This window comes from Corvus kubaryi, unplaced genomic scaffold, assembly GCF_017639235.1.
Source record: "Corvus kubaryi isolate FWS band 111438036 unplaced genomic scaffold, C.kubaryi_AGA036_p1.0 45375, whole genome shotgun sequence".
In the NCBI taxonomy this organism is placed as follows: Eukaryota; Metazoa; Chordata; class Aves; order Passeriformes; family Corvidae; genus Corvus; species Corvus kubaryi.
The window spans coordinates 11,215-25,472 of record NW_024581286.1 but is presented as its reverse complement, the minus strand read 5'-3'; the positions used below and the strand labels follow the sequence as shown (position 1 = coordinate 25,472).

Genomic DNA, 14,258 nt, shown 5'->3' with positions numbered 1-14,258 from the left:
GTGCCGTGCGGAGCGGAGCGGAGCGGTGCCGCCCCGTCCCGCCCCCCCGGTGCCACCGTGACCCCGCCACCGATCACTTCCAGGGCGGCCCCGGCTCCCGATTTGAAAATGCGGGAGCGGCTGCTGGTGCTCCTGTGCGCGCTGGCGCGGCGGCGGCGGCGGCGCGCCGGGGCCATGGCCGGGAACGGCAGCGGGAACGGGAGCGGCGCCAGGAGCGGGAGCGGCGCCGGGGGCTGGGACGGGCCGCAGCGGCGCGCCTGGCTCCGGCACTACTACAGCCAGCGGCAGAAGCGGCTCATGACGGTGACCGGGGCGGGGCCACGATGGGGGGGGGACCTGGACGGGACGTGGGGACACGGCACGCGGGGACGGGATCACGGGGGACGGAGGGTGCGGGGTACACGTGGAGATCGCGGGGACACAAAGGATGGGGGGGGGGTCACGGGGGATGCGCTGAAGTCACGGGGACACAAAGGATGGGGGATACGGGAGACGCGCGGAGGTCACGGCGCCATGGAGGATGGGGGGATACGGGGACACAGATCACCGGGACACAGGATGGGGGACGTGAGACACGGAACACAGGGGCAGGAGGGGTTTGGGGCACGGGTACACAGGTGACAGGAACACAAAAAACGGACAGTGGGGGGGGTTCAGGATGCAAAGTACAGTGGTGGGAAGGATGGGGAGCACGGGGAAGCCACAAGGGGGACATAAAGGGTGGGGGATATGTGAGACCCAAGACATGGGACGTGGGACTGGAAGGACACATGGACACAGAGATCACAAAGGATGGGGAACGTGGGGGTTCTGTGGGACACAAAGACAGGGACACAAAGGATGGGGCTTGAAGGACACAGGATTTGATCCTGGACACAAAGGATGGCGGATGCAGAGGACGTGGGGATGTGAAGGAGGGGGTGGGGGATGCAATGGGGATATGAAAGGCCTGAGGATACAAGGGATACGTGGCAGCAAGGACAAGCTGGAGTGGAACACGGGGAACCTGCTGGCCTGGGCAGTGGCTGAAGAAAGTGACAAAAGCCTCTTTTTAGTTTAAAGTTGCATTTTTAAATTTAATAACAGAAAACCAATTCCTGTGGAGAGGCCAGGAGCTTCCCCTTCCAAATCATGATTCCCACCTTCAAGGGATGCTCTCTCCCCGTTCCAGATCAGGACTTAGCCCACAGTTCCCTTGGCAGCAGGAAATCCAGTAATGCTCATTAAAATATAAACCCCCAGAGGGAGTGGCCACCCCAAAAAGGGGCTTTTCCAGAAAACTCCGTCTGCAACACCTGGCCATCTTATCTGGAGTCACACCTACTGCCTGGTGGGTTTGCAGTGAGGTTTCTCAGGAACAGGAAGATTTGACCAGTATTAGACCAGTTGGGACCACTGGCCACCTGGCACTGGGCATCCTCCTGCCTTGAGCAGATCTCTTGAGCTGGGTGATCTTCAGAGGGGGGTCCAGGTGAAGTGCAGGGAAGCGCTGTCTCACACCGCTCTTGTCTGCCCCCTGCACTACAGCTCCTCATCGCTCACCGGAGGAGAACCAGCTGCTGCTTCTACCCCCGTGCCTGGCCCAGCCTCAGGAGCACGGACTGGTGGGAGCGGGTGGTCCTGAAGGAGTTTGGGCCCCAGGACTGGCTGGAGAAGTTTCGGATGTCCAAGGAGACTTTCTTCTACATCTGCAACCAGCTGCGGCCTGGGCTGGCTCCGCACAGTGCCCACTTCCACCCCACCCTGCCCCTGGAGAAGAGGGTGGCTGTGGCCCTGTGGCACTTGGCCACCAATGTGGAGTACCAGACTCTGAGCCCGCTCTTCGGTGTGGGGCCCTCCACGGTGCAGAGCTGTGTCCGGGAGGTGAGCTACGCTGTGGTCTTGCTGCTGAAGCCGCTTTACCTCCGGCTGCCCGACGAGAAGGAGCTGGAGAACATGGTGCGCATCTTCTGCACGCGCTGGGGCTTCCCGCACTGCATCGGGGCGCTGGACAGCCTGCACATCCCCATCCACCCACCCCTGCGCCTCACCGCCGACTACTGCAATGGCCAGGGCTGGCACTCCATCCTCACGCAGGCCACCGTGGACGGGCTGGGGCAGTTCTGGGACGTCTCCACCGCCTTTCCAGGCAGCATGGAGAACAGCGCGGTCCTGGAGAGCTCCAGCCTGTGGGTGCTGGCCAAGGAGGGCCGGCTGTGCCCCAACCCTCCCAAGCACTTCATGGGGAAGGCACAGAAGTACGTGCTGCTGGGTGATGCCACATACCCACTGCAAGACTGGATCCTCAAGCCCTACCAGGAGGATGAGAACCTCACCCAGCGCCAGCTGCAGTTCAACTACCGCCTGAAGCGGGCCCACAGTGTGATCGAGAATGCCTTCCTGCGCCTCAAGGCACGCTGGCAGATCCTCCTTAAGTGCGATGACTGCAGCCTGGAGCTGCTGCCCACCCTCGTCCTTGCCTGCTGCATCCTGCACAACGTCTGCGAGGCCCACGACAACCCCTTCAACGAAGAGTGGCTGGAGGGCACTGAGCCCACTGAGCTGCCCAAGCCCTGCCAGCCGGCGCCGGCCGCCATGGAGGACAACCGTGCCGAGCAAGTGCGTGAGCTGATGTGCCAGTACTTTGAGAGCTGCGGGGAGGGCTGACGGGCCCGGGGAGCAACCGCCCTGCACATCCCTGTGCATCTCTGCTTGCAGACTCACCGTGGACTCTGGCAAAGCTGTACCAGGCGGGCCCAGGGCTGGGAGGGGCAGCTGTGTCGCGCTCGGGCTGAGTTTGCTGTGGAGGTTTCAGGCAGTGGAATGTATTTTGTGCCCATTCTCTCTCCCAGGATCTAAATGGTTTGGTGGTGTGTTATGTGCTGTGGGAGTACAGTGGGGATTAGGGCTGGGAGGGGGAGGCTGCTGGGATCTCCCTTTCCTCTGTCCTAAGGCCTTTACATTAGGCCAAAATCAGCAGGAGCCTTGAAATAAGGCAAAACTCCTTTGAAGGTTTGCAACTTGCTGTGTAAACACACACGGGAAGAAAAGGGAAGGAAGAGGCGGAGCAATGACTTGCAAGGGCTGACACCAGCCTGGAATTAAACTGCACCCACAAACTCAGGGATGTGCTGCCCTGGAGATTTGCCCAGCCTGGCACCCCCCAGCCCCTCTCCAGAGGGATTTTGCTCAGCCTGGCATACCTGGCCCTTCTCCAGAGAGGTTTGCCCAGCCTGGCACCCCTGCCTCCTCTCCTGAGGGATTTTGCCCAGTCTCACACCCCAGGTTCCTCTCAGGGTGGGGTTTGCCCTGCCTGGCATCCCCAGCCCCTCTCCGGAGGAATTCTGCTCTCCTTGGAATACCCCAGCCCCTCTCTGGAGGGGTTTGTCATGCCTGGCACCCCCAGCCCCTCTCCGGAGGGGTCTGTGGCTCAGTTCCTGGGTCCTTATGCCCCTGCTCGGCTCTTCCCGCCGGTCCCTCCGATCCCTGACTGGGCGCGGCTGGAGCCGAACCGGCCCCGGCCCCGGCCATGGCGAGCTGCGGGCGGGAACAGCAGCGCCCTCAGCTGGAGAGGAGGCAGCGCCCCCTCGTGGGCGGCTCCACCCGTGCGTATTGCGCAGGCGCCGCCGCCGGGCGGTCACGTGGCGCAGCAGCAAGATGGCGGCGTGCGGTGAGTGCAGCGCCGGCACCGCCGGGCCCTCCCCGAACCCCCCCGGTATCCCCCGACCCGGGCAGCTCCACTCGGGCCCCGGCTCCACTGGCCCGGCGGCTCCGTCTGGCGCGGTTGCGGCAGGGGGTCCACGTTCCTCCCGGGTATCGGGTGAAACCGAGTCCGGACACGCGCTGTGGGGTCGGCCCCGGGGTCCGGTTCTCCGGCACAGGCCGGGCCGCGGCCCTTCCTGCCCGCCGCCCCGAGCCACGGGACCCGCTGGCGGCTGAGGGCTCACCTTGACTTCCTTCCCCGGGCGCAGGAGTGTGACCGAGGAGCCCCCCAGAGCCCCCAGAGTGCCCAGACCCGCCCGCGCCATGGTGACGGAGCAGGAGGTGGAGGCCATTGGCCGCACGCTGCTGGACGCGGCGCAGCCCCTGCCCGCCCGGTTCCGGGCCCTCTTCACCCTGCGGAACCTGGGCGGCCGCGCGGCCGTGGAGTGGATCGGCCGCGCCTTCGGGGACGGCTCGGCGCTGCTGAAGCACGAGCTGGCCTTTTGCCTGGGCCAGATGCAGGACGAGGCAGCCATCCCGGTGCTCATCAGTGTGCTGGAGGACACGGCCCAGGAGCCCATGGTCAGGCACGAGGCAGGTATGGTGGCAGCTCCTGCGGCTCTGGGGGCAGGGGAAGGGGTTGGCTGGCAAGTGGGGCTTGGAGGTGCTTCCCCCACTGTACAGAGCAGCTCATGGGGGCCTGATCCGGCTTGGGTGTCAAACCCTGAGTCACAGAACATCTCACCTTGGCCAGACCTGACAGGACAGGTTGGCCAGGTCCTGCTGTTCCTGCTGGCCGGGCTTCTCCTGCTGCGTTTGTCCTGTTTGGAATCAGTCAGTCCGGCCTGTGTCCACGTTTGCCCCATTTGGGATCAGTCAGTTAGGCCTGTGTCTGTGCTTTAGAGCAAGGCAAGGCATTGCCAGAGGACACAGCAGGGTTCTTCTCATACAGACACCCCAATAACATCCCGATACATCCTTCAGGTGAAGCCCTGGGTGCTATCGGGAACCCCGACGTGCTGGATATCCTGAAACGCTATTCCCAGGATCCTGTGGTCGAGGTGAGGTTCCTGAGGGGTCATTTCCTCTGGGATGCAGCACTGCTGGTCTCAGAGCACGAGGCAGGTCCTGCCTGGGCAGGTGGGTGGGGACATCACAGTGACATCCTGCTGCATGCTGGGGTTCTCCTGGCGCTGGCCAGTGCTGTTCTGCAGCCAGGGCCGTGTCCCTGTCCCCACAGGTGGCAGAGACATGTCAGCTGGCCGTGAGGAGGCTGGAGTGGCTGCAGAACAACAAGGAGAAGCCAAGCACCACGCCGTACCTCTCTGTAGATCCTGCTCCCCCTGCTGAGGAGACAGATGTTGCCAAGCTCCGGGAGATCCTCCTGGATGAATCCCAGGAACTGTTTGACCGCTACCGGGCCATGTTTGCCCTGCGGAACGTGGGGGGCCAGGCTGCTGTGCTGGCACTGGCAGAAGGTGAGGGCCTGTCGTTGCTGTGGGTCTGTCCAGGCTAATCTGGGATGAGCCCTTCCCAAATCCAGGACTGCCAGAGCTGCTCTCACATGTTTGTGTCTAGGGTTGCTGTCGCCTGCCACATTACAGAGTGCTGAGTGGTCTCTGGTGTTCCAGAGCCCCCTTGCCACCCTCCAGACCCCCTTCCCTGAGGGAGGGAGGGCACCGGTTGTGATGGTGGTCTGGGACCAGCTGGTCTGACCCATTGTCAGACCTGGCCCGGGATTGTTGGGGTCCTGCTCTCCTGGCCTGGAAAGTCAGGGGCTGCTGGTGTTTGGCAATAGCTCTGGAGAGGGGAATGTTCCCGGAGTGGGAAAGGGGCAGACCACAGCCCAGGAAGCGTTTGGACCCACCCCCAGCCTGAGGGCAGTGGGTGAGGCTCTCAGACATCTGGGACAGTTGAGATCCATGAGATGGGATCTGTCAGCTCCTGCTCCAGCTGCTTGGTCCTGGAGGGCTGGAGTCCCTGGCCATGCTGCCATCCCCTGGAACATCGTGTGGTGGGGCAGAACCTGGGGCAGGTGAGGGGTGGCAGCTCTGCTGGAGGGTGGGTGCTGCCATCAAGGGAGGCACTGGGGCAGGGCTGGGATCAGGAATCAGGGTGGGATCAGGGAAGAACAGGGTGGGACACCCCTTTGTACACACAGGGCTGGGGCGGTGACCCTTTACATCCCCAGCTTTCGGGTGGGGGGCTCCATCCAGGCATCCTGGTGCGCTTTGGGGCATCCTGGTGCGTTTTGGGGCACCCTGGTGCATTTTGGGGCGTCCCAGCTCACCGTTGCCCCTCCCGCAGGGCTGCGCTGTGGCAGCGCGCTGTTCCGCCACGAGATCGGCTACGTGCTGGGGCAGCTGCAGGACGAGGCGTGCGTCCCTCAGCTGACGGCCGCGCTGCGCAGCCGCGCCGAGAGCCCCATGGTGCGGCACGAGTGCGCTGAGGCGCTGGGCTCCATCGCCCGGCCCTCCTGCCTGCAGGCCCTGCGCGCCTTCGCCAGCGACGAGGAGCGCGTGGTGCGTGAGAGCTGCCAGGTGGCCCTGGACATGTATGAGTATGAGAACGGCGCCCAGTTCCAGTACGCCGACGGGCTCTGCAAGCTGCAGGCCTCCTCCTAAGCCTGGACTGGGGGCACTGAGGTGGGTGTACTGCCTCCCACCCCCTCCTGCTGCCAATGGCGCTTTCACGGCCACCTCTGTCAACGTGGAGCCGTGCCTTGCCACGCAGAGCTGGAGGAGGAACTGGGTATGCTCTCTGGCACAATTACAACCACCTTTTCCCTCCAAATCCAGGCTGAGCTGCTACTTGCCTCTCCACCACTCCTCGCCAGCCACTGTTTCCTGGATCTGCCCCTTTTTCCCTGCCAGGATCAGCACTGCCTGCCCGCAGCCTGGCTTGGGGCTTGGACCAGGTGGGCTCTGCTTGGCGTGTCAGAGCCTGCTGCAGCTCTGCGGGGCTTGGGCCTGCCCTGGGTTGGTGCTGCCACGTCGGCAGCTCCATTCTCCCCACCTGAGCTTTGCTGGGGGCCAGGATGGGCTTTGGGCACCCGCTCTTGTGGGCTGTGGTGTTAGGATGCTTCGAAATTGCTCTTGGTGCTGGTACCGAGCCGGGGCCCTCCTCGCCCCCGCAGTGGGTTTGGCCTCTCCTGTTGGGACAGGCTGGAGCTGAGCCTGTGGCAGCCTCTGCCCCAGGATGGGGATTGTTTCATGGCAAAGTTGGGAAGATACGGCTGGGTTTTTTCTGCAGGGAAGGGCGCTGCCATTAGGGCAGGCAGGGTGAGGCAGAGCCTGCCTGGGCTTTCCCCCGTTTTTAACCAGGGCCAAGAGGGCTGAGGCTGCTGCTGGCACCCAAACCCCCCAGCCAGCCCAGCCTGGACACTGGGGTTTGGGGTTTGGCAGGGAATAAAGCACTGGCACGGGAAGGTGGAGTGAGTCGAGCTGTGATTTACCTGTACCCAGGTGTGGAGTGCACCCAGTGCCACGGGGTCAGGCCCTGGTGGAAGCCTGGGGGCTGCCAAAATGAAATCATAGAACCATTGAGGTTGGGAAGGACCTTTAAAATCGAGTCCAGCCACATTGGGAGGAGCAGGGAGTGGCATCCCTGATGGTATGAGGTGAAACCCCCAGCCCTGGGGAGGAAGATGAACTGTCTGAGGTGCCCTGGTAGGTCCCACTGCCCTGCAGGGCCTGGCATCCTCCTGGGCATACCTGGCTTTTCCCCTTGTCCGAGGCCTCCCTGTGAGTCAGTCCCAGGCTCAATCCTCTTAGTCCCTGAGGCCAGCTCAGCATCCCCAGGGCTCTGGTGCTCAGGGACACACCTGAGGGAGGGGCAGCCCTGGCCATGGCCCAGTCTGACCCAGTTCAGGACCCCATGGAAAGGGCTTTTAGTCAAGATGTGACCAGTTTTGGTCACTTGTACACACTGGGAGTCAGTGACGTGTGCCCGAGCGCTGTGGGTAGGGTCACCTGTGTGTGATGTGGAGGGTGAGGGGCTCCAGACTGCAGTTCCCCAGCACTGGGGACAAACACCTGATGTTTTCACACTGTTTGGAGTCAGCAGCTGGTATGGGTTGCTTGTCCCCCTTCCCTCACCCTGTGTAGCCCCTGGGTGATGGGCAGGACCCACTGGCACTTTTGGGGTGTTCCTGTGTCCGTATCCATCCCCATGGGTGATTTCCCCCGGGCTATGTTATCACTTCCACTGTTCCCTTCTTGGCACATGGGCTCCAGCACCCTGGAGTTTGCCAGGGTGTCTGTCCCCACTTATCACCCCAGCTGCCCCCACCCTTGTTCTCCAACCTTTCCACGGGTGACTCACCCAGACCATACAGGGTTGTTTCTCAGTCATTCTGTGCCAGCATTTCTCTCTGCTCCCCCCAACACCTTTTAAGACAAAATTGGAACAAAGTGCATTTCTGAGGCTGGGATCTGGGCAGGGGTGACCTGGTGCCGCAGAGCTGGGAGGTGCTGGAAGGGAGCAGGGCTGAGCCTGGAGCCTTGACTTGGCACTGAACCCCACCAGCACCTTCACCCCTCCCAGTCTAGCCTGTGCTGGGGAGGGTTTGGGGTTTCTCCAAAGCTGCTGCTGGTCTGGGCTAAACCCTGCACCCTCTTGGTGTGGGAGGAATTGCTTTTGGGGGAAGCATGGGGGAGGTGATCCTGGGCGCTGGGGTGACACGGGTGGCAGCCATCGTGAAGCTCTGGGAAGGCGACAGCCTCTTGTCAAGGGCTGCTCCACTGTACAGCAAAGGGGGCCCCGTGGGAGCCCCCCCAGCCGAGCCTGCATCCCCATCCCCTCTGCCCATCGCCTCCGGCTCCAAGGGTGCTGTGTCCTCTGGGATCTCAACCATCTGCTCCAGGGATCTGGGGTCTGCTGAGGGATTTAACCCAGCCCAGGGGAGGGAGGAGAGACCTTGAGCATCCCTCCCCATCCCTGTCCCTGGGGGTTCTCCAGCTGCAGGTGACTCCCCACTCCCAGGGAGGCAGAGGTACCAGTGGTGCTGCCAGAGGGGCAGGATCTGGGGACCCTGACCCACATCAGAGCCCACTGGTCACCCCCCATGCTGAGGCAGCCGGGCTGTGCCTGGATTAGCAGGCGCTAAGCTCCTTCTCAGTAACACAGCTCTGTCACTGGGTGAGTGGCACTGCCACCAGCCATGGGGACACCACTGTCCCTGTGAGCTGCCAGCACCGAGGAGCCTCGTGGACCCTGATGCCACTTCCTCCCCTGCAGTCCCCTGCGTGGCAGAGGCTTCGGTGGCTCGGGGTGGGGGTGCACGGATAGCTGGCCATGGCCCTGGCAGGGGGTGTCCCCCTCCCTGGCACCGGGGGGGCATGGGGGCCACGGCACTTGCTGCAGTCACCCCCCGAGGAGGACGGGGTGCTGTATGTGGACTACAAGCCCCCTGCCCTGGACAGCATCCGCCTGCCCCGCTACGTCCTGTACCTGATGATGGCGGCAGCGCTGGTGCTGGTGGTGGCATATGCCATTGTGGGGCACCTCATCAAGGACCTGGTGCATGACTTCGCCGGTGAGTGCTGCCCACAGCAGGGTCAGGCTTCGGGGTGGGCGGGAGGCCGGGGGGATCCCCCCCACCTGAGACTGTGCTGTGGCAGGGCTGGTGCTGCTGACAGCTCCGTCTCTGCCCCTGCAGACTGGGCATTCGGGCCCAAGCCAGAAGAGAAGGCAGGGATGGCCGAGGGCACCGTGCCAGAGGCAGAGTGGCTGGAGAAGGACGAGGTGCTGGTGGAGCAGAAGGTGGAGGACAAAGGCACCGGCATCCTCTCCGGCTCGGACATCCCGCTGGGGCTGCTCGTGCCACGCAGCTCCGTCTCCTTTGCCGACTCCCCCAAGAGGTTCTTCTAGGGCCAGGGGACACCCCTGCAGCCCTGCTTGGCCATTGGGTCACAGTGTGGCCCTGGCCGTAGGCACTGCCCAGCACTGGCACACAGCCTTCCCCTCCCTGCCCAGCCCTAGTGCTGCTCTTGGGGCTTCTCTTGAGCTGTCACCCCAATAAAGCCACCTGCACCTTGGCCCAGCACAGCACTAGGGGTGGCAGGGCTGAGACATCCCAACCTCTCTCTGCCTGGGGTAACAGCACCCCTTAGCACAGCCATGCCACCCCTGGCCATGGGCACGTGGGTGTAAAGGTGGGTGCTTGGGGGTGCAAACCCATGGTGTGGGGGCTCAGACAATGGTGGGCAGGGGGCGTGGGCATGGGTGCACACATGCACAGGGAAACATGGATACACCTCTGGATGGGCCAAGTCAGTGTGGACACATGGGTAGGGACAGATGGACAGCTGGACACTGAGGCTGGCTGTGCCCCCACCACCTCCTCAGTGCCTTGGCACTGCCAGACCATGCCCAGTGGCACCTCCAAACCATTCTTGGGGGACAAAGCACTCACAAGCCTCTCCTGGGCTCTGGGTGAGGGCACTGGGCATGGGGGCTGTTGCATGGTCCTGCACCCCCTGTCCTAAACCCAGGCTGGGGCTGGATCCCTGTGTCCCCAGTCTCATTCTTTGCCCATTGAGGACTTGCCACAGGCAGGGTGGCCCTGCCAAAGCCCACTGTCCCTCCCTGGGGGGGCTGCTGGCCACCTTGTGCCTCAGTTTTCCTTGTGCCCTGGTGGGTGGGCACCCCGCCATGGTCTCCCTGATAACCCCATCAGTATTTCACTCTTGGCAGTACGTGGGCCCTGAGGATGTCATGGGGTCCCAGCTGGGATTGTCTGGGGCCAGCTGGCTTGTGCCCAGGGGAGGGCTGGGGGTGGCCTGGCATTGCCCACCCCTCAGTGCTGCCCCATCCCCATGGGATCTGCCCCAGCCCTACCAGCAGGGTTGGGTGGAACCAGGCAGGGTGGGCACTTCACCCCATCACCCATCTGTCCTTCCACCTGTGCACCCACCCACGTGTTTGTCCATCCACCCACCCCACCACCCACCTGTCTGTCTTTCCACCCTCCCGCCTGTCTGTCTGTCTCTCCCTCCATCCATCCACCTATCCCGGGGGTGGTCCCCGGTCCTGGGCACAGGGACATGCCTGTCCTTTGCCACTGCGGTCCCTGAGGTGGTGGCCACTGGGTGCTGTGGGGTGCTGGTGCCTGAGCCAGGGGAGTGGTACCACCTCCCACGGGTGACAGGAGACACGTTGCCATGGTGCTTGGTGCCACTTGTCCTCTTGGAGCCAATAAAGGTGCCCGTTGCCCTGGGTGTGGAGAGCAGGGCTCGACAGCAGTGGGGGACAGGAGCTCACTTTCAGGAGCAGGATCCAGCCGTGCTCCAGCCCTCCACTCAAAAATGCCGAGGCCTTTGCAGCCCCTCTCGCTCCTGGTCCTGCTCGTCCTCACTGCCACCGCCCAGGGACAGGCTGGTAGGTGCCCCCGTGATGCTCTGTGCTGCTGTGCCTGGGGAGGTGGCCAGGCCCTCCCAAGGCATCGGATCAGCTCCTGGGAGACCTTTCCAGTGGGACCAGTCTGTCCCAGTGCTCTGACAGTAACTTTTGGGGGCAGAGCAGAAAGATCTGGAGACACCCATCCGCTGCCCCAGTGCTCGCCACTGTGCTGGGGACGGGTGAGCTGTGTTGGGGGTGGCTTCCTTGGTACCCAAGGGTCAGTGGGAAGGGGGCACAGTGAGTGTCTGCCAATGTCCCATCTCATGGGGGTTCCCATCCCCTGAAGGATGTAACTCCCCTGAAGCTGTCCCCATCCCCACCTTTTCCCTTCCCTGTCCCCTGCCCATGCAGACACGGGCCCCAAGGTGCTGCAGCCGTGGCTCATTGGCCTCACGGCCGTCGTCGTCTTCCTCTTCATCGTCTTCGTGATGCTGCTCGTTAACCGGCTCTGGAATCTCAGGAAGCGCAGGTTGGATTGGTTGGGGGCCGGGGGGTGCTGGCTGGGGGAAAACTGCGTGGAAGGTTGCCATGGGCTGGAGACAGGGCCGTCCCCGGGCACCGTTCAGCCTCTCTCTCCCCTCGCAGGAAGGAGAACGACTACCCGGAGACCCTGGCGACTGACAGGTACCACAGCCCGGGTGCTGCGGGGCGGCACCGGGACCCCCCCAGCACCGGGGCTCGGACTCCCTCGAGAGTGGCCACGTTCTGGAGGTGCCATGGTGGCTGTATGCCCTTGGCATGGCCGGAGGCGGCCTTGCCGTGGTGCCCTCGTGCCCCTGGCACGGCCGCGATGCCGGTGCAGTGCGCGGCTGACCGACGTTCCCTCCCTGCCGCAGGCTGGGGCGCTCCGGCCACGTCAACCCGGCGGCTGAGGACTGGGATGAGCTGAGCGACGACAAGCAGCGGAGCAAGGCCACGTCCTTCTGAGTCCCCCCGGCCCCCCCTCTGCCCGCTCCGCAGCACCTCCGACGGGCGCCGCACCCTCACCCCGTCCGCGGGGCGGGGATCCGCGCCGGGTTTCGGCGACAGCCGTGGCCACCGTGGCACCTCCCGCCCTGCGGCCGCCCCGGCTGTGACCAAGACCCGGCGCGGATCGCCCGCTCGCCGGAGCGGAGAGGGGGGGACGGCAGCGGGGCCTCCCCGTGTCCCCCAACCCTGGGCCGGCGGGGAGTCCCGGCCGCGGGGGGACGAGGACAGCCCCCTCCCCAGACGTACCTAGTAAAGGTCCCCAGCCTGCCCCGAGTGAAGCGTCTGGTGTCACCGTGCTGGGGAGGAGGCTGTGCGGCACCCCCGGGTGCCACTAGGGCAGGGGACAATGGCAAGTTCCAAGCTGCCAGACCTCAGCGACCTCGGCAGGGCGAGAGCCGGTGTCCATGTCCAGCCACATCGCTGCCCGACAACCCCGGACCGAGGGGTGGGCACCGAGGGGACACAGGGGGCTGGGGAGCACCGAGGAGGTCCTGAGCAGTGCTTGGGGACAGGGACCGTGGGGACCGCGGGGGTGAAGCGCAGCTTCGGCCAGCGCTGACCTACGGGTGAGGACAGTGACGTCACGCAGCCAGGCGATGACGTCACGCGCACGAGATGGTGACACCCCGTGGCCAAGGTCTGGAAGCAGAGGAAGCGGCAGCAGCTCTGAACCCCCACGTGAACCACGGCTGCCCCCACCCATGTCCCTGTCCCCATCCTGTCCCTGCCACCCCGCGGCCCCGCCTGAGGCTGGGGGTGCGCCCTGCGGGGTCCCAGCTCTGTCACCCTCCTCATCCGACCCAAGAGCAGTAATGGGTGCGGGTCCCTCCTCTGGGGTGATGGGTGCTTGGCTGGGCTCTGCTCTCCCCAGTGCCCCCCTCCTCCGCTGGGACACTCGTGTTCTCCCCGGTTGGACGCTGTGCCTCAGTTTCCCCCGGGGGCTGCAAAGGAAGGGCGGAGGCGAGCTGGAGTTGAAGCATAGCTTGTTTAATTTTTATACATTTTTTTTTTGTCTTTTTTTTTTTCCTTTTCATTTTTTAATCTTTTTTTGTGTGTCAGTTTTTTCTTTTTTGTTTTTTTCTTCTTTTTTGTCTCTTTTTTCTCTTTTTTGCATAGGGGGGAACAACAACAACAGAAAAAAAAAAAAAAACGGGAAAAAAAAAAAAACCAAAACCAAAACAAAAGAAACAAAACAGAAAAGAAAACCAAAAAAAAAAACCCCAAAAATCCGTATCAGGGTCAGTAAGTGTATGTAGGCAGGAGCGGCGCTATCGGTAATGGCTGCGTACAATGGTATAATCAAATATCGTGAAGCACCAGGGAGGCGAGCGGGGGCTCGGGGGGGTCATGCGGGGCCAGGGGGCGCGGGGGGGGCAGGGGGGGGGGGCCCCGGCCCCGGCTCGCGGCCCTGGTGCGCTCGCGGTGTGTATCGGCTGCGGCAAAGCGAAAGCGAGAATCCGGCGAACGAGTAAAATATAACTGCGGGGGGGAGGGGGCACCCCCGGCCCCCCGGGGGGAGCGGGGACCCCCCGAAAAGGCGGGCGGGGGCAGCCGGCGGCGCGGAGGCACTGCGGCGGGATTTTTGGTTTGGGTAAGAGGCGCGGTCCGGCCGGCTGCCGCCTCGGCGCCTTTTTGGGGCGGTTTCTCTCCTTTTGCCGCTCTTTGCCCGGGGGTGGGATTTCCCCCCACCCCCCACCCCGGCTCCACCTCCCGCCTGCCCCCGGGCATCGCACGGGGCGCCCAGCGGGGCATGGGGGCACCCAGAGCGGCACCCATGGACCGGGGCACCCGTGGGCAACACCTGGAGCACCCAGAGGGGCATCCGTGGGTATCTCTCGGGGCATCCAGAGGGACACCCATGGGCATCGCCTGGAGCACCCAGAGGGGCACCCAAGAGGGCACCCAGAGGGGCATTCGCGGGAATTGCTCGAGGCACCCTGCGAGGCACCTGTGAGCATCACTTGGGGCACCCAGAGAGGCCCCCGTGGGCACCACCTGGAGCATCCAAAGGAGCACCCAGAGGTGCACCCATGGGCACCCGGTGGGGCAGCCGGTGCGGCACCCGCGGGTATCACCTGGAGCACCCCCAGTGACACCCACGGGCGCCGCACAGGGGACCCAGAGGGTCACCCATGGGCATACCCGGGGCACCCATCACCGGGGGCACCCATCCCCGCCGGGGGGGGGGTCCCGGGGGGGGGGGGGGG

General features: G+C 63.9%; 3 protein-coding genes across 4 annotated transcripts; all 3 read left to right on the top strand.

Annotated features, from left to right (window-relative positions):
• The first annotated feature begins 73 nt into the window (after positions 1-73).
• LOC121672236 (protein ANTAGONIST OF LIKE HETEROCHROMATIN PROTEIN 1-like) lies at positions 74-2,833 on the top strand. The gene is made up of 2 exons (XM_042044822.1): positions 74-303; positions 1,528-2,833. Exons 1-2 carry the CDS (start codon positions 109-111, stop codon positions 2,644-2,646), a joined length of 1,314 nt encoding a protein of 437 aa, XP_041900756.1. The 5' UTR covers positions 74-108; the 3' UTR covers positions 2,647-2,833.
• A 312-nt stretch (positions 2,834-3,145) lies between these two features.
• On the top strand, positions 3,146-7,108 carry LOC121672237 (deoxyhypusine hydroxylase-like). The gene is made up of 6 exons (XM_042044823.1): positions 3,146-3,649; positions 3,951-4,279; positions 4,666-4,742; positions 4,922-5,159; positions 5,989-6,326; positions 6,480-7,108. The coding sequence occupies exons 1-5, from the start codon at positions 3,369-3,371 to the stop codon at positions 6,303-6,305; spliced, it is 1,242 nt and encodes a 413-aa protein (XP_041900757.1). The 5' UTR covers positions 3,146-3,368; the 3' UTR covers positions 6,306-6,326; positions 6,480-7,108.
• Positions 7,109-9,815: 2,707 nt separating this feature from the next.
• On the top strand, positions 9,816-12,324 carry LOC121672238 (small integral membrane protein 24-like). Of its 2 annotated transcripts, XM_042044825.1 has the most exons (4): positions 9,816-11,061; positions 11,434-11,551; positions 11,668-11,706; positions 11,919-12,324. In XM_042044825.1, exons 1-4 carry the CDS (start codon positions 10,845-10,847, stop codon positions 12,007-12,009), a joined length of 465 nt encoding a protein of 154 aa, XP_041900759.1. In that variant the 5' UTR covers positions 9,816-10,844; the 3' UTR covers positions 12,010-12,324. The 2 variants fall into 2 exon arrangements, with proteins under 2 accessions (XP_041900759.1, XP_041900758.1); XM_042044824.1 differs by lacking the exons at positions 11,668-11,706; positions 11,919-12,324 and having other exon boundaries at positions 11,434-11,525.
• Positions 12,325-14,258: the final 1,934 nt, after the last annotated feature.